We start from the raw sequence: 22,566 nt of genomic DNA on the forward strand, positions 1-22,566 counted from the left end.
GGGAGAGAGGTAGACAGAGAGTGAGGGGAGGAAGAGAGAGTGAGGACGAGAGGGAAGGAGGGAGTGGAGTGGAGAGGGAGTGGAGTGGAGAGGGAGTGGAGTGAGAGTGGAGTGAGAGAGGAGAGAGAGAGAGAGAGAGAGAGAGAGAGAGAGAAGAGCAGGGAGAGCGATAGAGGAGGAGAGAGTGAGAACCATGTTATCGACTCCAGCACCATGAAATACCAGGAAGGCCCGTTTGGTTTAGGAGCTTGATGCATAATAAAAAAAAAAAATCACAGACGCATTACTCCACTTTAAGGAAGCAACACTTCCAACATTATGTAATTGCCCCTCTGTCAAACAGGGGACTGGAGTTAAGAAGTCCCTGAAATAGGCCATACACCAAGTGAAAAAGTGGCCTAGATCGTGAAAAAATGGGATCCTTGGTCACAGTAGCATGTAATCGACCTCAGCAGCATGAAATCTTGAATTGCACGTTTGTGAATGTTCGGCCAAATGGTGGGGCCCATGAAGGACTGCTGTCCCTTGATAGAAGCTCTTTGAAATGCACGCATAGATGATCTGCTGGTTGTGTCCCCGGGGCGCTTGGAAGGCAGAGTCGGGTCATTCAAAGCCAATAGCAGCGGGCTCCGGGAGAGAAGGTGGATGGGTGAGAACATGAAAGGGGGAGGGGTTGCGAGAAGGGCTAAGGAATGAGCAGATGGTCCTGTTTTTGACCAGCGGAGCGCCGTGCTTCAAGAGCCTGGGGAGGGGGGGGGGGAGAGCGAGTGGGAGGGAAAGCTTATGGGGTGTGAGTGAGGCCAAGCGCGCGCCTGGTTTTCAATACTATTTACTGTTCTGGCCACCTTAACACACTTAACAGCATGGATAGTGGTGAAATGACGTTGTTGGAACAGGGAGCAGATGGCTCTCTTCAGATCAGGAACACTCTGGCCATAGCTAATTTATTCTGACAAGGGACCTGTGGTGTCTCCTGGGGGTCAGCTGGATCTCAACGGCCTCGAGTAGACCACCAAAGGCTGGCATGCATAACATTCCAAGCCTAGAACATTCTGGTCTGGCTTAAAGATGTATCTTTCGACAACAAATGAAGGTATTGGCCAGGGTGTAGGTATTCCTTCCCAGCCCGTGTGCCTTATACAAAAGTCAAATAAAATATAGCCTTATAAATGCTTGGTAAAATCTTCTTATACAAACGTAATAACAACACAACTCAAACGCGACTGATGTTTCTCTCCCAAAACATCCCACGTGGGTGTGTTTAGCAAATTACTGTCACTTGGATACAGTGTAAGGCAGCCCAGGCTTTCCTTTTGCAAATCAATACTATCTAATCAGATAACACAAGGACACGACGTTCAGAATTCCAGATTACATAAAGTGAAATGCGGGGTATGGACATGTTGCGTCCAGTAGAAATGGTGGTCAGTCTACTCATGGGTATTTCATGGCGTTAAACAGCAGGGTGGTGCTAATCTCACCTGGTTTCTAACACCACGTTGGGCGGTTGCCATGAATCTGGTGGGATACCCGCCATGGATGCACAACGAGCAGAAGAACACAGAGAAAACCACCGCCGGTAACTCTGGTTGGCGCTAAAACCGCAAGAGAAACACGTACAGGGTACAGGAACAGCTCCTGTACTTTTAGATGCGCCTCTCTTGCGTGCCAAGCCTCGGTTTGAAATGATTCGCAGAGTCGAAACAACGTTTAACCTGTCTCCAGCAGTAAAATGCTACTGTTAACCGGGCATTGTGTGGCTAAAGAAAACGCACTGCCCGGTTAGGCCAAGCTCAGAAGACAGCCATCGAAGAACAGACATCAGAACGTCATTTAAACCGAAAGGGAAATATTGTTACTCTAAAACGGCCATGCTGATTTTTTTTTTAAAGAGCTAAATAAACAAAGGAGGTGGGGCAGAGTGCCGAAGTATATTTAACATAGAAGATAGACTAATAAAGCAGGCGAGTTCGAGCTATGTACGTTTCGCCATTTAAAGACTGCAACATTTCCACGTTCAATTATAGAAAGGTAGAGGTATAGTGCTGCTAGGAAAAAAAAGACCAACAGATCTTGTTTCGGTTGCAAATTGTGTTAAGGAGTAAACATTAAGTAAACATCACTCATAGAATATTGTATTGTGTATATTGAGTTTGCATGACGTTAAAAAGCAAGGCTATGGCGCGTTTCCACAAAAAATAAAACGCAACGTTGTTACATGTTTGCAAACGTACCGCCTTTCCTCGCTAGCTGCCGGGGTTTGCTAAAGAGCGCATAGCCATCTCTCATGCTTCCGACGTCATCGAGTGAGCCGTTGCGCGCCCTGGATTTGAAATGCTTTTGGACTGGCGACTGTGATTGAAACAGAACCGAAGATAGATGGATCAGTGCAGCAGGTACGCGAGGCCGGGGGCAATGGGAAATTACACGGGAGGGAGGGGCCGGCGAGTGTCCCTTTCAGAACTCTCAACGAGGCTTAGCATTTAGCTGCCTCCTTACCCCTCTAATTTCTCAAAGTACTCTAACTTTTCATTGGGCTGTCATAGGGGCGAGCAGTCAATTTATTTATGCAATTTTATATAACGCGGTCTTTACATGGAAGTGTTAGCGCGCTTTTGAATAGAGCTAATACTTTACAACAAGTTAAAAGAAAAGGAGACACGGCCGGCCGGCCGTGAAACTGAAAGCACGGCCGGCCGGCCGTGAAAGCCTTTGATGCCGCAGGGGGTGGAGCAGCACCAAGCTGGGCAACAGATGGCTGACGATTTGATGCTGTGCACGCGCATTTTATGTCAATGCGCTTGCGAATTGACCTAAAAGCGCACGGGCACAGCATCAAATCGCCAGTTAGTTAAAGTCTGTTTAAACCCCTATAGTCTCGCTCCGCTCAATGCGCATGCCCATGCAGAGGCGAGGCCTAAAAAGGCAGCAGCAAAGTCTCACCTAAAAACAATTCTTTTAAACAGCAGTGGTCCCTGGAGAAGGGAAATATGCGAGCAATGAATATAGACTCAGTCATTACTATATTAAGTGGACATGTCCAGCCGGACAAAGGTCTAATATTTACTTTTAAGGAATTGGAGAAAATATCACAAATCAATACATTAAGTGGGACACAAGCCTGTACCCTATGTAGCCAATAGAATACAGAACAGGAGTGGGGAGGTGGGGGGGAGAAAAAGTAAAACAGGGGGCTCAGGCAAAGCTTTTCGGTTTGTTGTACATAGGAAATAAGCAGTGGCAAGAAAAACAAATCGCATAATACACCTTAACAGTTTAGTAAACAAAAGTTTTTGGTGTATAAGGTGTTTCAAAGTGTCAACAGCGTTTTGATCCAGCAAGGGAATAAGCAGATCATCATCAGGACATAGATTGTATGCCTAATAATTTAGAGCCTCATATGCCAGGAGGGCCCGATTGGTAGCTAGAATGTGGTGAAGCCGGAGTTGGTGCAAGGCGGCTTGGCGGGGTGAAGTCCGGTTCTGAATAAGGGCCAAAAGGATTTACTTCGGCGCGGTGGCTCTCCCAGTTAGTGAAAACTTCCCAATATCGACCAAGAGGAGTTGTAGTCACGTTGGCACGATCGCCGGTTACATGGGGTTAGCAATGGCTCAATAGCGGGATTCTGCAGACTGATGTGGTGTCACCTAAAGACAAAGTACACTACAAGGCAGTGGAATACTACATTAATACTCTGTTGTGTGCTCCAGTTCCACTTTTAACGGACGAGCAATACCATCAATCACTTCTTTATTGACAGCATACAAATTATTAGTACCTGTGGAAATCACACCAAATGGTCACCCACCCTTTTGTCAGTTTCCACTCAAAATACTCCCAAATGGACAGTCTTTAACTTCCTCATACATTCCCAGTGACCGTACCAACATCCCCAACTCTCTCAAGCCCAACACATATGAAGATTACATTTCCCATAAACCCTCATGAAATTCCTCCACAGCTATTATAACCATCATAAATAGCTCCCTTAATCAAGAAAGCTTCCCAGGTGACTTCAGAACAGAAGCCAGATGATCTCTCTAATTACTGACACGTCACCTTCCGACAATTTACAACAACAAAATCAGAAAGTTGTCTCCTTTCAGCTAAAACCAGAACAGCAAGAAGAAACTGCTATGCTTCAGGTAGCTGATTTGGCCTTGCTGATCATCAAGAATGATCCCTGCCTATTGATCTTTCCTCACATAGCCACAGCTCAGTGGTGGCGAATGCAAGAGGAGGGAAGCAGGCAAAGATGTGCACAATCACTTCACCTGATCAATCAATCAATCAAGGGTTTATAAGCGCACTACACACCGCAAGGGTCTCAAGGTGCTGGGGGGGGGGGGGGGGGGGAGCGGCAGGGGCAGCTCCGGATCAGTCGAAGAGTCATGTCTTGAGGTCCTTCCTGAACATGTGCAGGGTTGGGGAGTGTCTGATGTTCACAGAGAGCTCGATGCAGGTCCTGGCTGCGATGTAGGAGAAGGCTCTCCCGCCTGCTCTGTTTCTGCGGATGCGGGGGATCTCTGCCAGGGCGAGGTCGGCGTAGCGAAGGTTCCTTTTGGGTTCATGGAAGGGATACTCTCTTGTTGAGGTATTTGGGTCCGATGTTGAGGGATTTGTATGGATGGGTGAGGAGTTTGAAGGTGACCCTCTTCTTGATGGGGAGCCAGTGGAGGTCTCGTAGGTGTTGGGTCATGTGTTCGTGTTGAGGCTTTCCGAGGACAAGTCTGGCCGCGGCGTTCTGTATGGTCTGGAGTTTGTGTAGTAGGGTTCTGTTGATTCCGGCTTATAGGGCGTTGCCGTAGTCAAGTCTGCTGGATATGAGTTCGTGGGTGAAGGTCTTTCTGCAGTCGGTGGGATCCATTTGAAGGTCTCGCGGAGGATGCGCATGCAGTTGAAGCTGGTGGAGGCGACGGCGTTGATCTGGCGGATGGAGAGGGAGGAGTCGAGGATGATGCAACGGTTTTGTGCGTGGTCTGTAGGAGTGGGTGGATTCCCCAGGGCGGGGGGGCCACCAGCTGTTGTCCCAAGCAGAGGTGCAGGGTCAGAGGATGAGGACCTCGGTCTTCTCGGAGTTGAACTTCAAACAGCTGTCTTTCATCCAGGCTGCCACGCTCTTCATTCCCTTTTGAAAGCAGAGTCTGGTGTCTTCGGGGTTCTTTGTGAGTGAGAGGATGAGCTGGGTGTCGGCGTATGATACAATGCTGAGCCCAGCTGTCTCACGATGGCGGCGAGGAGGGCGATGTAGATGTTGAAGAGCGAGGGGCTTATCGATGATCCTTGTGGCACTCCGCAGTTGATGTTGGTGGGTTCGGAGAAGGATGGAGGGAGTCGGATCCTCTGGGTTCTGCAGGAGAGAAAAGAACGGATCTAGTCAAGGGCGGCTTTTTGTATCCCCGCATAGTGTAGTCCGGTAACGAGAGTGCGTGAGAGACGGTGTTGAAGGCTGCGGAGAGGTCTAGAAGGATGAGGGCCCCGGTGTGTCCCTGGTCCAGTAGCATGCGGATGTCATCGGTGGCGGCGAGGAGGGCAGTCTTGGTGCTGTGGTTGCTGCGGAATCCAGACTGGGAGTTGTCTAGGATGGAGTTCTCTTCGATGAAGGTGGTCAGCTGGGCGTTCACGAGTCTCGCAGTGACTTTTGCAGTGAAAGAGAGGAGAGAGATGGGCCATTAGTTCTTAAGGTCGGTAGGGTTGGCCATGGGCTTCTTGAGAAAGGGTTTGACCTCCGCCCGCTTCCAGTCATCTGGGAAGATGCCGGACATGAAGGAGGCGTTGATGGTCAGTCCGAGTTCAGGTGCGATGGCGGCGGCCCTGTAGAATATGTGCGGAAGGCAGTGGTCCGTTGGGGCTCCTGAGTGGGTTTTCTTCATGGTGGCGGTGATGTGTTCGACGGTGGCGAAGTTCCAGCTCATGATGGTTGGTTTAGTGGTGGCGTTGGGGGGGGGTGTCTTGATCTTCAGATGGAAGTATGAGCTGAGCTTGTCGCAGAATTCCTGGGAGGGTGTGATGTCCTTAGCTTCGCTGGGGGGTTTTGTGAAATGCTGTAGGACGTTGGAACCGTTCCTTGGCGTTGGTCGCGTTGGTCTGGATTTTCTCTCTTATGAAGGTCCGTTTGGTATCTCTTATGCGCTGGAGGTATTCCTTTAAGACTTGCCTGTGGTTGTTCCGTGCTTCCGTGGTTTTCTGGTTTCGTCAGGTTTCTCTAGGCGTCTGCAGGAGTGCCTGACTTCATGTAGTTCTGTGGTGAACCAGGCGGCCTTCAGAGGGCATTGTTTGGCGGGGTGGCGAAGGGGTGCGAGCTTGTCGGCGCAGCAGAAGATTTATCGGTGAAGTTCTGTGGCTGTGGAGTTGGTGTCGGTCGTGGCACTGGGGGGGTCTTGGAAGAGGGTGGTGATGAGGAGTTTCTCTGTCGACCTTGCCCCAGCTCCTTCGTGGTGATTGTGGGGCGGGCTTGGGTGCGGTGTTGAAAGTGAAGTGGACACAGTGGTGGTCTGTCCAGACTGGCTGGGAGTTGTGGCTAAAACAGATGTTTGTTCCTCCCGCGAAGGTTAGGTCGAGGGTGTGTCCAGCTCCGTGTGTGGGCATGTTGACCAGCTGCTTCCCCTGATCCATAAGCAAACACACTTAAACACCTCCATTCTCTAGCACACTCTCACACACGCATACCCATCATTTTGCAAGCAGATGTGCACGCACATAGCTGGATCTATTCAAAAGCACGTTTTTGCACACACATACTCCCACACACTCATTCACAAGCACTTATATGCACACACTTGCACTCACCCATTCACAGCACACTCTCAAACGTGCATACATTTGTACACAATCACACACAAACAAATATATAATAAGGCATTTACAGTGCCTCAGTGGTGTTGTCAAGACCAGCAGGTGGTGGAACGGAGAAGATTGACAGCCCAGGAAGGATTTGGGAGCTTTGGAGGGAAGCTGGAAATTGAAAATCCTGCTGCCTCCTCATTAGTTGACCTTCTCAAGGATTAGCCAATGAGAGGAGGACCTTCCCTATCTCGCCCCAGAGTGGGGTGGGGCAGTGGGACTTGATGATATCAGCCCACTCTTTGTTGAGTTAGGGAAGGGTTATATGAAGCACCACTGATGAACAGCCAGCCCATAGCACTTCAGGAATAAAACTAGAAGCACCCAGGGATAACTCTGTCAATGACTCTTCCCCCTGTCATGACTGGGAGTATCTATGCAGGGCTTTGCTAGGTTGAATACGTCGCTGTGGGCAAGGCTGTGCCATCTTCAGCCCGCCAAACCTGGGCTCAAGCTGCCAAGCACCTGCCCATTAGCACATGTAAAGTGCCTTGCTGACTAACCATGACATGGTGAATGCCTGTCAGGCTTACTTTTACCCAGTCTGTCTGACACTCGTCATTCTTTGAAAAAGGTTGGGCAGAGCCCCAGCCCAAGCCCCCTTAATGGTGAGCCACCACTACCACAGCCTTTGAAACAGTCAAATAAAAACTACTTTTCCGTATACTGGAAACGTGTATGGTCTTCTCTGACACTTTCCTGGAGTAGTTCCTCTCTTACTCCATGAACAACTATGAGCTCATCTAGATGAGAAGTTGCAGTGGTACAGAAACTTCTTGCCTCTGTGGGGTGCATCAAGGCTCTGCACCATGCCCCATCAGCTTTATCCAGTCAATCAATCAATCAATCAAGGACATTTATAGAGCGCACTACCTACCCGTAGGGTCTCGAGGCGCTTGGGGGGGGGGTGCCGCTACTGCTCGAACAGCCAGGTCTTGAGCTTCTTCCTGAAGGAGAGGTGGTCTTGGGTCAGGCGCAGGTCGGCCGGGAGGGAGTTCCAGGACTTGGCGGCCAGGTAGGAGAAGGACCTTCCTCCTGTGGTGTCTCTGCGGATGCGTGGGACGGCGGTGAGGGCGTGGCTGGCGGATCGGAGGTGGCGTTTGGGAGCGTAGAGGTTGATTCGGTTGTTGAGGTAGCTCGGGCCTTGGTCGTGGAGAGCTTTGTGTGCGTGGGTAAGGAGGCGGAAGGTGATTTTCTTGTTGACCGGGAGCCAGTGCAGGTCTCTCAGGTGTCCGGAGATGTGGCTGTGTCGTGGGATGTCGAGGATGAGTCTGGCTAAGGCGTTCTGGATGCGCTGGAGTCTCTTCTGGATCTTGGCGGTGGTTCCGGCGTAGAGTGCGTTGCCGTAGTCCAGTCGGCTGGTGACGAGGGCCTGGGTGACGGTCTTCCTGGTCTCTGTGGGGATCCACCAGAAGATCTTCCGAAGCATGCGCAGGATGTTGAAGCATGACGAGGAGACGGCGTTGACTTGCCTGGTCATGGAGAGGGAGGAGTCCAGGATGAAACCCAGGTTGCGTGCGTGGTCCGTTGGTTTGGGTGCGGTGCCCAGGGCGGGGGGCCACCAGGAGTCGTCCCAGGCGGAGGGTGAGGAGCCCAGGATGAGGACCTCCGTCTTATCTGTGTTCAGCTTCAGGCGGCTCGTCGTCATCCACTCGGCTACTTCTCTCATCCCTTCGTGCAGGTTGGCTCTGGCGGCGGCGGGGTCGTTGGTCAGGGAGAGGATCAGCTGGGTGTTGTCGGCGTAGGAGATTATGTTGAGGTTGTGTTGGCGTGCGATGGCCGCGTGGGGGCTCATGTAGACGTTGAAGAGAGTCGGGCTCAGTGAGGATCCTTGAGGGACGCCGCAGATGACTTTGGTGGCCTCTGACTTGTACGGTGGTAGGCGGACTCTTTGTGTTCTTCCGTCGAGAAAGGATACGATCCATTCCAGCGCCTTCTCCTGGATTCCGACGTTGCTGAGGCGCTGCACTAGGGTGCGGTGGCAGACCGCGTCGAAAGCCGCGGAGAGGTCTAGGAGGATGAGGGCCGCTGTTTCCCCGTTGTCCATCAGGGCTCGGATGTCGTCAGTGGCGGCAATGAGGGCGGTCTCGGTGCTGTGGTTGGCCCGGAATCCGGACTGCGATGGGTCGAGGGATCCATTTGTCTCGAGGAAGGTGGCCAGCTGTTTGTTGACGGTCTTCTCGATGACTTTGGCTGGAAACGGGAGTAGAGAGATGGGGCGGTAATTCTTGAGTTCGGTGGGGTCTGCTGTAGGTTTCTTCAGTAGAGCGCTGAGTTCGGCGTGCTTCCAGCTCTCAGGGAAGGTGGCGGTGTTGAATGAGGTGTTGATGATGTCCCGCAGGTGGGGTGCGATGATAGCGTCGGCTTTGTTGAAGACGTGGTGAGGGCAGGGGTCGGTCGGAGATCCGGAGTGGACGGAGTTCATCGTGTGGACGGTGTCTTCGGTGTTGACTGGGGTCCAGGCGCGGAGGGTGGTGGTGGGTGGCGTTGCTGCGGTCGTGGCGTGCGTCGGTTGGGTGCTGAAGCTGTAGTGTATGTCCGCGATCTTGTTGTGGAAGTAGGAGGCGAGGGAGTTGCAGAGGTCTTGCGAAGGGGAGATGTCGTTGTTTCCGGCGTTGGGGTTGGAGAGCTCTTTCACGATGTTGAAGAGTTCCTTGCAGTTGTGTGCGTTGTTGTCCAGTCGGTTTTTGAAAGCCGTTTTCTTGGCGATGCGGATCAGTTGGTGGTGTTTCCGGGTGGCGAGCTTGAGGGTGGTCCTGTTGTCCGGCGTGGGTTCCCTTCTCCAAGCTTTCTCGAGGGCTCGGCAGTTCTTCTTGGAGCTCTTGAGTTCGTCGGTGAACCATGGGGCCTTCTTGCTGCCGGGCGGGGTCCTCAGTGGGGCGAGTTCGTCCGCGCAGTTGCTGATCCACTTCGTGAGGTTGTCGGCGGCCTGGCTGGGGTTCGCTGAGCTGGCCGGAGGGTGCTGGCTCAGGGAGGCGGCGAGCTGGTTGGCCGTGATCTTGTTCCAGCTTCTTCGGGCAACCTGTTGCTGGTGGTGGTGGGTCGTCATTCTTCTGAAGGTGAAGTGGATGCATCTGTGATCTGTCCAGTGGAGTTCTGTGGCGTGGCTGAAGGCGATGTCTTTGCTGGATGAGAAGATGGCGTCGAGAGTGTGTCTGGCGAGGTGGGTGGGGGTGGACACCAGCTGCTTGAGTCCAGGAACTTTGCTCATTGACAGGAGCATCATGATCCATCAAAACTCTGACTACACACTATTTTATCTGAAATCTCCAATGCTCACAACATTCCGTGATTTAAAACCTGCCTTTATCTCGTTAAAAATTGGAAGTTGCCCTCAGACTAGAACTACTACTACCCATTCAGGTCGACCCTGTCCAGGTGGGTATTATACATTACCAACAGGGAGCCGACACTGTTAGATGACTGACGCACCTGGTCGAAAAGACACACAAGCATAATATCCCCTCCCTGCTTCTCTCGCTAGTTGCAGAGAAGGCATTCGACCAAATGAGCTGGGCTCTCCTGCAGATAGTCCTGCGCAAAATTGCGCAAGGCCTAAAATAATGATGGACAGGGCTATGGCAGCGTATGCCTCTCACACCACATACATACCCCTTAATGGTTAGCACTCTTCCTCTTTTCAGATACAGTGGGGCACGCTGTAGGGTTGCCCTCTTCCACACTCCTGTTCGCCCTGATGGTGCAACCTTTGGCCATATGAATTAGAGACACACCGACATCTCGGGGGTCCTGTTCCATTGGTTTGCATATGATCACATTCTACCCCTGGCCAGTGCCAAGGGCTCACCTCCAGCGGTGGTTGCAGATGACCACCTTCTAACCCGGACTAGTCCCACTGGCTGATTACCAGCGTTGGTCCAGGCATCGGATGGCATTGTGAGGGTCGCTGACTTCAAAATCAAGATGGAGAAATCCAAGGCACTGAACCTCACTATCCCCGGGGACCTCCTTTACCACCTTACCCTCCTTCCAGTGGTACCCAAATCTATCTGCTACTTACGTTTAGTTATCATAGCCTACCTAGAGAACTGGACCAAATCCTACTGGCTGGCTCTTCAACGCTACCTCGAGGAGGACCTTCGGAGGTGGAAGCCCCTATGCATCTTTTGGCTGGGTCTCAACATGGTCAAAATTAACATACTGCACAGGGTACTCTACTTGTTCCAATTCCTCTCCACCTTGATACATGAGGCTGACACTCACACACTCCTAAACAACCTCTGCACTTTTATTTGGGGGGAATGAAGCTGCACATTTTGAATAAGCTGCTGCTGCTCCCACGCTCTGGGGAGAAGCGTGAGGAGGTCTGGCCTGCCCCAGCTTAATTTAATTCTACTGGGCAGCCCGCCGCCAATATATCTCTGAATGGGTGGTCCGAGAATCCGAGAAGGGGTGACTCCATATAGATTGTTTAGTAGCCTGCAGGTCACCATGGGACCTAGCCTAGCTGCCGAAACACCACCATCCTAAGAGAGCCTACATAGGTACACCCACCCGACCCATCCTAGAGATATGGGACTGGTTAGCAACCAAGAAGGGGCTCACATCCTTCCACTCACCCAACAGCCCCCTCCTAGGAAACCCAGACTTCTACTTGGTTCTCAATCCCAGAGCATTCATGCCAGATCGGGGTGGCCTGCAAGACCCTCAGGGACGTATTTATGGTCCCCCTCATCAAATACTTTGAACAATGCAAACAGGAGTTCCAAATCCAATAGAATGCCCACCTTCAATATGGTCAGTTGAGGCATTGGGCCCTCTGCCCACCAAACATACAAGCAGCAACAAGATCCCTTACCCCATTTGAGAAACCGGTCCAATCCTTCACAGGCACCAAAGGCCTTATTTCACGCACTTACACTACACTACAGGAGTCTAAGCCCTGCTCCCCACATGCTCTTCAGCTTCGCTGGAAGAAAGATCTGAGCCTTTCATTTACTGATAATCAATGGGAAGACATCTGGAGAGAATTCCCCCAAACATATAGAATCACCCCTCACAGAGCAGCGACCCTGAGGGTGATATACCAATGGTACTTGAACCCCAATAAACTCTCCCCCTGATTATACCCCAGTGCTCCCAACACATGCTGGTGATGGCACAAGGGGTTGGACAGTTTTTTATACTTTTATTCTTTTATACTTTATAAATTGACTTCAGAACAACAGTCCAAACCTCAGTTCTTCCGCATATGGACGGAGGAAAAACATTTCTATACAGTCTCCACATACACCACACATGCCCCACTGAAAGGCATCCGGCACGCTGCAGTCTGCATCATGGAGGATTTAAAGGAGAACCCCCCCCCCCTTTTTTTTTTTTCAAGGAACAACACTGGTTCCACTTCAAGCGCGCATCCACTACAAAACCAGCTGCATCTCGTACAAGACCACCAGAAATGGCACCCTCGCATGCGTGTGCGAGAAGATTAACCCCTCAGGTGGATGCATTCCACACGAGCAGCCAGGACATTGCTAGTTTTGAAACAAAAAACCTGCAGGAAAGGATAAAACTTAAGGACAGGTTGTGGGTGTCTGTGCTCCCAGTAACTAGAAACATTCCCCAGTCCGCATCAGAACTGCCTTAGCCCTCCTGCAAGTCGGAAGGGACTAAAGACTTCCCTCTTTAGAGATTACTGCATCGAAAAACAGTAGGAACCACCACCGATGGGTGCTCTTCGTCTTGTTTACGATCTTGAGTCCTGTGCCTAGGCACCTTCCTACTCTCATCACGCCACTGCCCCCAAGCAGGATCTGCACTCCACAGGTATCCACCAATCGCAGCGCATGCACAGTCCAGCCTCTGGGGATATTCATTAACATTCTTCGTGGCTTTCAGATCCCCCTCTCTTCTACCCTTAACTTTTGCTGTGTTTTGGCTGTTCTTCGCGAAAATTGCAGCACAAAAATTCTAAAAATGTTCGCCAGCATTGGAAAGGCAGCCTTTTTGCGCGAAACCCGCCGCGGTTGTAGGTATAGCGAGTCCCCGAGGGATGGATCTCCGACAGCCGGAGCTTGCATTAATCTGGCAGTGACAGCAGCTCTGGTCACAGAGGATACCAGGCCATATTTGTTCAAGTGTACTGTACATGACTCATTAAATAAACACTCGTGTGCGCCAGGACGAGCCTCGCAGATATTCACATTCGCTTGGATTTCCTCCGCCGCGTCGCAGTGCCATTGTCCGTGCCCTAATACAGTAATCTTTTCGACTCCGAAACGTGAGCCCTCCGCGGCGGTGCCAGCTTTCGATGATTTCTGTTGGTTTCTGTCCTGAGGCGGCGCGCGGGTACTTTGACTCCAGGCTCATGCAAAATACGATCATTGGCAAGAAGCGGCCCCTTGCTGTCCCCGTGGCGCAGGCTTCAAGTCTGGACACTTGGCAAACTCTCACGGTGTAATATTACATTTGATTCTAATCCTATGAGAAACGACCACAATATAGACTTTACAATCACGTGCTACACGGAATAATGACTGCTGGTGGTGTAATACTTTATTTAGACACTTAAGTCCATTAAATGCAAACGACATAAAACAATTTGTTAAGATCGTACTTAATAAAATCCATGATAAAATCATAATACTGACCAGTGAATGTAAATATAGGTAAGTGGAGGTGTACTATACGTAACTCATATATGCACCCTGACTTTATATAGATCTTCAAGATATATAAACGTAGCTTTAAGAATAGTAAACCTGTATATGCAAACATATATACACTATATTTTTGTAGCACGAAATGTTGTGCTTCATATTGTGCCATACGATCAATACCATATAACTCTTTCAGAGTTATGATTTGAAACCTGTGCGATCCTGTTACGTGGAGTGCAGCAAAAAGCGAATGCAAATGTGTGAACGGGTATTTGTAATGGAAAGGAGAAATACAGTGACCCACTCACGTAATTTAAGAAAAAAGTTGATACATGTTTATGCCACAGCAGTGCCGCCGACCGCTCATGAAGGCCTACTACTGGAGCTGAAGAGGTGAAAAGTGTACAATAAGGTGACATCTCACTGCACGAATGTGTATCTAGAGCTTAAAATAGGCCAGTTTGAAACCATTAACGGGGTCGTCCGGTGAATGATGCCCCTATATGACTCAAACCGAAGTTGACATCATAAGTTCTGTAATTGCTACTGATGGTAATTGTGAGTAATGCAGAAGTGTTTAAAGAGAACTGTCCTTTATTTCTTCATATTAAGATGGCTCCTTCCAATGGGCAAATCTACAGTATGTAGTAAAATGTGATATGCTCTTACTTCAGCCTTTGTTGGCATAAGAAAACTGTGCTCAATGCTGCCTCTCTGCTCTTGTTTCCTTAGTGCCTCCATTTTATTTTCAACATCTGGATCACATTGGCCGAAGAGTTGACTACTATGAGAGGCCGGAGTTGTCATTGGGGTCGTATGAGTTTAATGCCACGTTGGATTATTGCAGAGTAAGCATTTGCCAAAGCTAAAGCATCTCTTTGTTTACACAGGAGCAAACCTATTATTTACCTATGGTGAAAGTTGGGAGATAAATATGAATGTCCACCACAATATGTCCTACGTTATTCTCAAAGTTGGAGGGATTTAATGTATCTGTATATATTGTGTCAAAGAAAGATTTATTTTTAAATTGGCCTTTCATCTCCATGTGCTGTTTATACTATGACTTTAATTTGTTTTATGTTGAATGACAAGATATACACTATGGAACTCCTCAATTACTTGTAAAGCACTATTGTGTTTCAGGACGGATTTCACCCCACAGAAATCTATTTAAATAAAATAAAAGTGGTTATGATTTATTTGAGACGCAAACAGTTTTCACTGCACACTCTAGAATAAGCAGTGTTTAGCGCATACGTTTAAGCATGTCAATTTAAGAAAATACAGCAAAACAGGTAGCCTCAACGAGAGCCCAGATCAAGCAAATACAATAAAGTGTTGAGCAAGCGTGCAGCTTATATGAGTAGTATCGATTCTAGTCATGTAAGGGCAGATGTACACTGTGAGTTAGGCAAAGGAGGAGCATTCAAGTGAGCCAGTTGCATCTTCAAGGCAAGGGAGCCAGGTTAGAGCTGGCACATGTTCAGAGAATCCTGCCCTTTGAATGGCTCTGCAACAATTCTCGCAGCTTTTGCGGCTCTTCCTTGTGAGCTCTCTCGAAATAGCTCAGCGTAATTCACCTTTCTGTTAGAAAGCAGCTCTTGATGTTTGCGTCTTGAACCCAGTGGCTCCTGTATGCTCACAGTGCCAGGTGCATCCTGGAAGGTAGAAAGAAGGACCAATGAAAAGCAGAATACTGTTACATTTTGAGACAGTGCTTATAGTGGACTCGAATTCCTCTGAGCTTCTGGGTCTTTATCCTCAATATAGGTCTCCCTTCCTCTGACATGACTCCCTAGTCTGATGAAACCTCCTCTTATCGGTTCACAGCAAGGTCTGAATTCAGTCAGCGAAGAGCTCAGCGTGAGAAGCAATTTTTTCCGCTGTTATGTAATCATTCCTGTTCTCAATCTGAGAAAGGCGAATTTATCCCTCCATAAAATCTAGCATTTACTACTATGTTTCAGCACACATCATCATTGCGAAACTTCAGTTTTTTCCTAGAAAGAAATCTGTTTAGGAACAATTTTCAGGCAGGCGGCAGGTTATTTTTTCACAGTTGTCAGATCCCTGGAGCTTGCCGGAAGAACCAAGCCTTCCATGTGCCTTGTCTTTTCACTGTCAGCTGCAGGTGAAGCTAGAGAGGGACAGGCTAAAATTCAAGTCAGTGGTAGATTCAAGCCTCATTGCCCACTGCTCACGGTGAGAGCCACTGTTAATTACCTGCCCCACAATTATAGGGTTGAGTTGATGGCAAACATGCATAATGAGGCGAAGGGCGTTTAACATCTGTTAGTGCCTGGGGGCACATGGTCTCTCTAATCATACCTAAAACAGGCAGACCAACAGGTAATCTGTTCCTGTCTTTTCTACGTCACTACTTCTTACTCTCACTGAAGCTAATATTCAGTCAAATAACATAAGTTAGTGCCAACATTCTAATAATTCTAAGTGACTGAGAGAGTCCCAGCATTCTATGCGGGGTGATAATCATCCTTAACGAGGTAATGGAAATAGCAGTAATGGGGGATCCCAGTGAGTAGATAAGTTTGCCGTCGATCACTGCTGGGCGCATAGGGTTTCTTGCACTGTTCATTTTTCTGCTCTTTTGTTCTGGAAGAGATCATTCCAGAGACTTCAGCCTTCAGACATTTTGATGGTTAAGACTGCTGATCCCTGGTTAGCAGATTGTGTACATTTTGGCGGATGTTCATCATTTTGGCTTAGGGTAGATTCTGGGTCTGCTTATGATGGAGCACTTACGAAGAGTAAGGGGCTGATGCAGATGTCCTGGCCCTGGTTATTCACTCTTATACACCACGAGAACCACATGCATCCCATTGCCATGTGTAGGAGATGGATGATCAACTGATGGGTTTAAAGCCACTGCTCCAGCTAATCACCTGAAAAGGTCTTGCTAACACGATATGACATCAGCAAAGCCAATGGGTCTGCTTTAATGTGCGAGCACATGCAAACACAGGCATTCCCAACACTGTTACGTTTTGCATGCCTAAACCTTGTTCATCGTTTTAAAGCCTGCCATGTTGGTTTTGCCAATGCTGGGAAATAGTAGCAAAAGGATTACTTTCTGTATAGAATGAATACAGAAATTTAAGATTCGAATGTAACAAAAAGAGGGAATATTGAGTGAACATTTTAGATGTAAAATAGTCCTTTATGCATTCTACTGGAAGAACTTCGGTAGGCAGACATTTGTACTGAATAACCAATATCATGAGGTAAAAGCGGTGGAGAGAAAGCCTCACTACATGTATACATTTAAAAGAAATAGTATCAGTAGGTCTTGCAAGCAACTGCATTGTTAAGCCAGACCAAAAAGCAATAAACTGAATGGTACAGCTCTTTTATTTCTTTTAAATCTCTCCGATACTGAAGAATATTTAGTTGCAGGGATCGGGAAAGAGTGTAGTTTTGTATTTCAAAAGCACTGCACAGAGTTTCCCACTTAAAAATATTTCCTCTTAACCACATTGGTGGGAGGCGTTGCTTATGGTACTGGACAAGCGGTGTGGGGAATAAGCAGTGAAATCAGCTGTCTGGTGCTCATTTTATGTTGAGAGGTGCTAAAACGTGTAATGCAAAGGTTGCCGAAAAGACAATACTGCAAAGCCCCATAGAAAATACAGATCAAGGTACTTACTACTTTTGGAGCACGCTGCAAATGTGACAGGAGGGCCTAGCTGGGTTTGCAGAGATGCTAAAAATAAACCCCGTGTCATCTCTTGTTTTATGCTTCAGTCGCTCAAAGCCTCTTAATCGCAAATACCACCAAAGACTAGGCTTTTGGGCTGTCCGCACACACTCTTTTTTTACGTGATCAGTTCGGAATGTAATAAAGTGCATTATAAAACAATTAGTATGTTTTTTGACACAAATTACATATAAAATGGCCGTTTGTGTTGTTACCAAGAGGAACTCAGAAACTGTTTAGCGACGGGTGGCCTGAATCTGTGCTTCTTCTCATCATTGCCAGGGAGTGAATGCTTAGTGTTGTTTGTCAGGAGGTTTATGTAGTTCAGTGACTCGGTGCATTTATGTTCTTTTTCCCGTTTTATGAGGCGCTTGACCCAGGGGTTTCACACAGCGTTTTACCCAAGTTTTACAGTTTAATTCCGCAATTTCAGCACTCACATTAGTGGTTGCATAGTTTGTCCTATGCATTATTGCCTTGTTCACTCTGTTGGTGAGACTTGGCCTCCTTTGTTTACCTGTTATTTACCTCGGTTTCTCGTGTTTTAATTGGTGAGAGGTGTGTATGTGGATGTGTCTGTTTGTTATCAGTTCCTATAGGAGGGAAGTGTGTTAGGATTTGTCTTGACCTTGTGATGGGTCCTCGATGCTTGCTTTGCTCAGTCTTGAATCGTGTTGTTAGTTAAAATGTGGTGTGTGGTAGTGTCACACACTGAGAGTATTGCCAGTTGCAACAGTAGCAGAGGGAGGTTACACAGAGAGGCTGAACATATCCTGGGGGAGGGTGGGCACCATTTATCTGTACCTAACTTAGAACTTCACTACCGAAAATCCTTTGTATACCTGCTGGATACCGGCCTCTTTTTCATCCACGAAACCATATACATTCTATAGATTAGAGGACTGACTGTTAAAGAAGACAACTTCTTCTCCTTTGCTGAGCTTCACAATAAACTGTTCACCTCTTCCAGTAACTAGAACATGGAAAATATTTTTAAGGTTCATGTTAATATGTTGCTGTCTAACCTAACCCAGGGTGGTTCCGGGTCATCACAAAGTCCCTTGCAAAGGTAGGTACACATCTCTACAGTGAGATATTTGGGGTGAGGTCGTACAGTCCTGACTAACTAATCACAATCTCTAAAATAAGGCCACTGAGAAGAATAATGGCCACCATACAGTCTCTTCTAATCAATGTCATAGAAAGATTTAATTTATTTGAAAAGTCCACTTTAAACTACTTTAACTTATAAGTCGGACTTTACGGGAAAAGTGCCATCCTTCTGTAAGAACCCTCAACACCTCTCCTTTCCTCATGCTGAATAGCTCCAGAGATGATGTCTTGTCTCGAATGTCTAGAATATATTGTAGACTCTGGATTTGGGAGGCTGGTGGGAATGCATGACAAGCAGATGCGTTGCTTTAGTGGTGACCTAAAAGAAGAGTTTCAGACCCTCTTAAAATAATTCACAGACACCACCCTTTTAGGTATTTACACTTATTGTTTTCACTTAAAGACCTCTGGTGTCTGAAAGTAATGTAATGCACATCAATGAAATAAAACTAATGCGTACTCAGACTTTATCTGTCAGTCTTTTCTACTAATTCTTCAAATACTATCAGTTTTTTCCATATCAAAAATGTTAAAGAAACCCCATCCTTTAGCAGGTGCAGAAATTGTAGTGTTGGATTCTGCTGAGAAATCGCTGTTGGTGGTTGCTCAATGAGAAATGTACCAAGCAGAGACAGTGCACAGAGATCACCGGGAGAACTTGAAATGACAGTACCCTGCCATTCCTAACAATATTCCTAGATTTTGAATGAAACGGATTCAACGCACGCTGGATTGCTAATAGAATAACTTAAGTAATTGAAGGCAAATTGTTATGAGAGCCTTGTCCTGACACATGGAACTTGGGTTGCAAATGCAATATATGTAGTAGAAATATTGCTGCTGCAAGTGGCGTGTTCCAGCTATAGAGAACCACAGACATCAAACCTGGCATTATTCTAGCTGATTTTGGCATTGGACTAGTTTTTGCCTTTTGCCCTCAATTTTCAAAACTATAAATGACATATTTTCCTTGCTGAGGGCTGCAGTGCTCAGACTGCCTTTTAATTACTGGAAAATATGGCCAGACAGCTTTATGGGGCTTCATCAAAAGAAATATCCAAAAATGAAATGTACCTGCACGCTAACTTTCAAACATCCTGGATAATAAGACCTTGATTAAAGTACAGTATTGAAAGGATAGTTTTCATATTACTAACATAGCACACCAAACCACCTGCTTACGACTTGATACTATGTACCTATTGCTACTCTGTGTTACATTGTATATTTGATAGGTCAAAACTCATATTTTCTGGCACAAATACAATTGAAAATCTCTCTTTCCGACCCTCCAAACATATTTTTACTAAGATTTACACATGACACACTTCTCCAAGCTGGTGTATGCATACGGGTGTGGTGAGGACACAATTCCTCTACTTTAGCTGTGAGGGCATTTGAAAGCAGCCTGCATGGAATTGTGGGGGCTTTCACCTCTCTCTGCAGATGATGACCTTCACAGTACCAAAGGGTCTTTGGCAGATGCGCAAAATCCATAGGATCTTCTGTGTGTAAATGTACACCTTCCAACCTTACAGCCCTCCGAGGGCATGATGGATGGAATAGGTTACATGATAGTAATTCATAAAGTTACCATTACGAACTCCAGTCCAAGATTTTTAGAATATAATATATCTTTTTTGTTGAGGTGGCGTCAGTGAGCCAGTACTGTACAGTATTTATCCGATAATCTAATACATGCTGAAGAGGGCAAAATAGTCACTCAGTACGGACTATTATGCAATGTGCTTCACACACTGTTATTCAGCATGTCTCTTTTTGACGCACTAGGATGAAAATATTGCAATTAAGAAGGAATCACTGTTACTATTCAATTCAACTCCCGAATGGGGCAATTTTCCAACTAATAAATCAGTATGAAATTCACTTCCAGCTGGATGCCCGTGGCACACTGATTTACATTTGCATGGAAAAGGCCACGGTGGAAAGGACTAAAACAACAAGTGTGACACCACCAGCAACCTAGACCACTGGGTGAAAGAGTCCTGCTTTGCCTCAATGAACCAAAACTGAAATCTTAATGCTGGAAGCAATAGGTCATCCTGCTCCTCCCTGTGACTCCTCCCTTAATGTAGTGGCTGCTTCATCATTGCTTGGAGTTAAGAATCTGGGAAACAAACCTCTTTGATGCAAATCTTTCATGCCAATGCTCAGTGGGTTATTATGCAACTCTCCATACTCTGGAAAATGTATTCTTTCCTACAAACTTCACACAAGAGTTGAACTAACAATTTTGGGGCATCTAGTCTATTTCAGTGTGCTCTTTTCGGGCATCTTCAGAATCTGGTTGCTGTTAAAGACTTCAACTTTAGGCCACCAGAGATTGCCTGAACCTAAGGAGATAGAACCACATGAAACTTGGGCTGAAAGCACTCCATTTGCTCCCAGTGTATTCCAGGATGAAATTCACAGTGCTGTGTATTATCCACAAGGCATACTGAAGACTGGGTGCCATAACTATGAAGGCAGGGTCTTGCCACTACATCCTCCCATCAGGATCCTCCATTCAGCATTCATGCAATTGAATCCCTAACATCCATTCTATCAATTGAAACATGGCATCCTGCCTCTCTGCTTGCAAGCCCCTACACTTTATTTCTGGTGGGGATCCCAAGACTTCCAAATTATAGGAAACTCCTTAAAAAAATTAGCTATTAAAGAGTTTATTTGGCTGGCTTCTATCCCTGCACATGTGATGAAAGGATGTCAGATTGAGTGTACTCCATATCCTGCTGGACTCTTAGCTGTCATTATTATTCTTTATTGTGTACTTTTTTCCTGTTTACCTCACCACTGCATATTAATGCAAGAGGACCCACTCCGCTGTACAAAACATAAAAGTATACAATACAAAAAAGAAACAGCGAAACCAAACATACACACCAAGTGAGTATGTGACGCATCTCCCCCTAAGAAGAAACAAAAGTTTCCCACACAAATATCCCACAGAAATTCCAATGCTTGGAGTATTACACTCCAATGGTATGCAACATCACAGCTCCCGCTGTTTCTACAAAGCAGTCTTCTTCACCAAGACAAAGTTTATCAGAACTGTGGGTTGCACCACCAAGGTCAAGATGCAAAGAATAATTTGGTCCATTCAATGTTGTTTACTATTAAGATTCTTTATTCTTCTTTTTTGATAAAAAAAAACACCAAACAGCTAATGTGTTTCGTCCCATTTCAGAGGACTTCATCAGGGCTCATTAGTTAATGAGTTTCATGTTTTTGACTCTGTTTTGAAATATAGTTACGCTGTGAAGTTCAAGCTGTCTGTAGCTCCTTAATCGGACTGTACCCTTTTATATCCAAGGTCAGTCAAAAGTAATTGGCTTATGTGCCTTTGGAGTTTTCAAACTCAGGACACCAGCAATCTGCGTCTTAGTCCAGGCTTGTACTAAGCTTGGACTAAGACGCAGATTGCTGGTGTCCTGACTTTGAAAACTCCAATGGCACATAAGCCAATTACTTTTGACTTACCTTTGATATACAAGGGTACAGTCCGAATGCAGAGCTACAGACAGCTTGAACTTCACAGCATAACACTATTTCAAAACAGAGGCAAAAACATGAAACTCATATTAACTAATGAGTCCTGATGAAGTCCTCTGAAATGGGATGAAACGCTTTTGCGGATTTTTTTTAATCAAAAAAGAAGAATAAACAACCTTAACAGTAAACAACATTAGATGGACCAAATTATTCTTTGGATCTTGAGATTGGTGGTGCAACCCAAAGTTGTGAAAAACATAAAAGTATACAAAATTAAATTAGGTTAGCTCAAATTAGTCAAAGCAGATTGGCAACAGACCCTGTGTTATGATTTTTGATGTAAAGACGATATGAAGTTTTCCTCTTCATTACATTGAAAAATGATTCACGTTTTGATGCTGCATGGGGCAGTCTGACACCCCCTAAATGTTGGTGCTTGAAGAAGTGTCTTGCTTTGTCCTGCTCAACTAACATATGATTTGACATAAAAATCTCATTGTGTATCTTTCTATCACTTGGGCATTGATGAGACATTGATGACAGTAACAAGTACAAAATCGGCCTATAGCATCCTAAATCCCAGAACGTGGCTCTACAAATTCTTATCTTTTGTAACCTATCCCATAATTCCACTGCAAGTACATCGGTACTAAATTTAGGATTAGCAGGTACTTACACTGAAGCTTAAAACAAAAAGTAGTTTCTGAAGAACCCACTCATATTTTTAGATCCTAGCTTCTATCGAAGATTGTTGATGTA

The 22,566-nt window shown here is 46.7% G+C and overlaps 1 protein-coding gene across 1 annotated transcript in view; it reads left to right on the top strand.

Annotated features, from left to right (window-relative positions):
* SEC24D (SEC24 homolog D, COPII component) overlaps positions 1-22,566 on the top strand; it is a 377,092-nt gene that overhangs the window by 226,744 nt on the left and 127,782 nt on the right. Inside the window, exon 10 of the mRNA XM_086961445.1 lies at positions 14,196-14,311. Within this exon, the coding sequence (XP_086817571.1) occupies positions 14,196-14,311 (116 nt within the window). The remainder of the gene's footprint in view (positions 1-14,195; positions 14,312-22,566) is intronic.

This window comes from Lissotriton vulgaris, chromosome 3_1 (genome assembly GCF_964263255.1).
Source record: "Lissotriton vulgaris chromosome 3_1, aLisVul1.2, whole genome shotgun sequence".
Lineage (NCBI taxonomy): Eukaryota > Metazoa > Chordata > Amphibia > Caudata > Salamandridae > Lissotriton > Lissotriton vulgaris.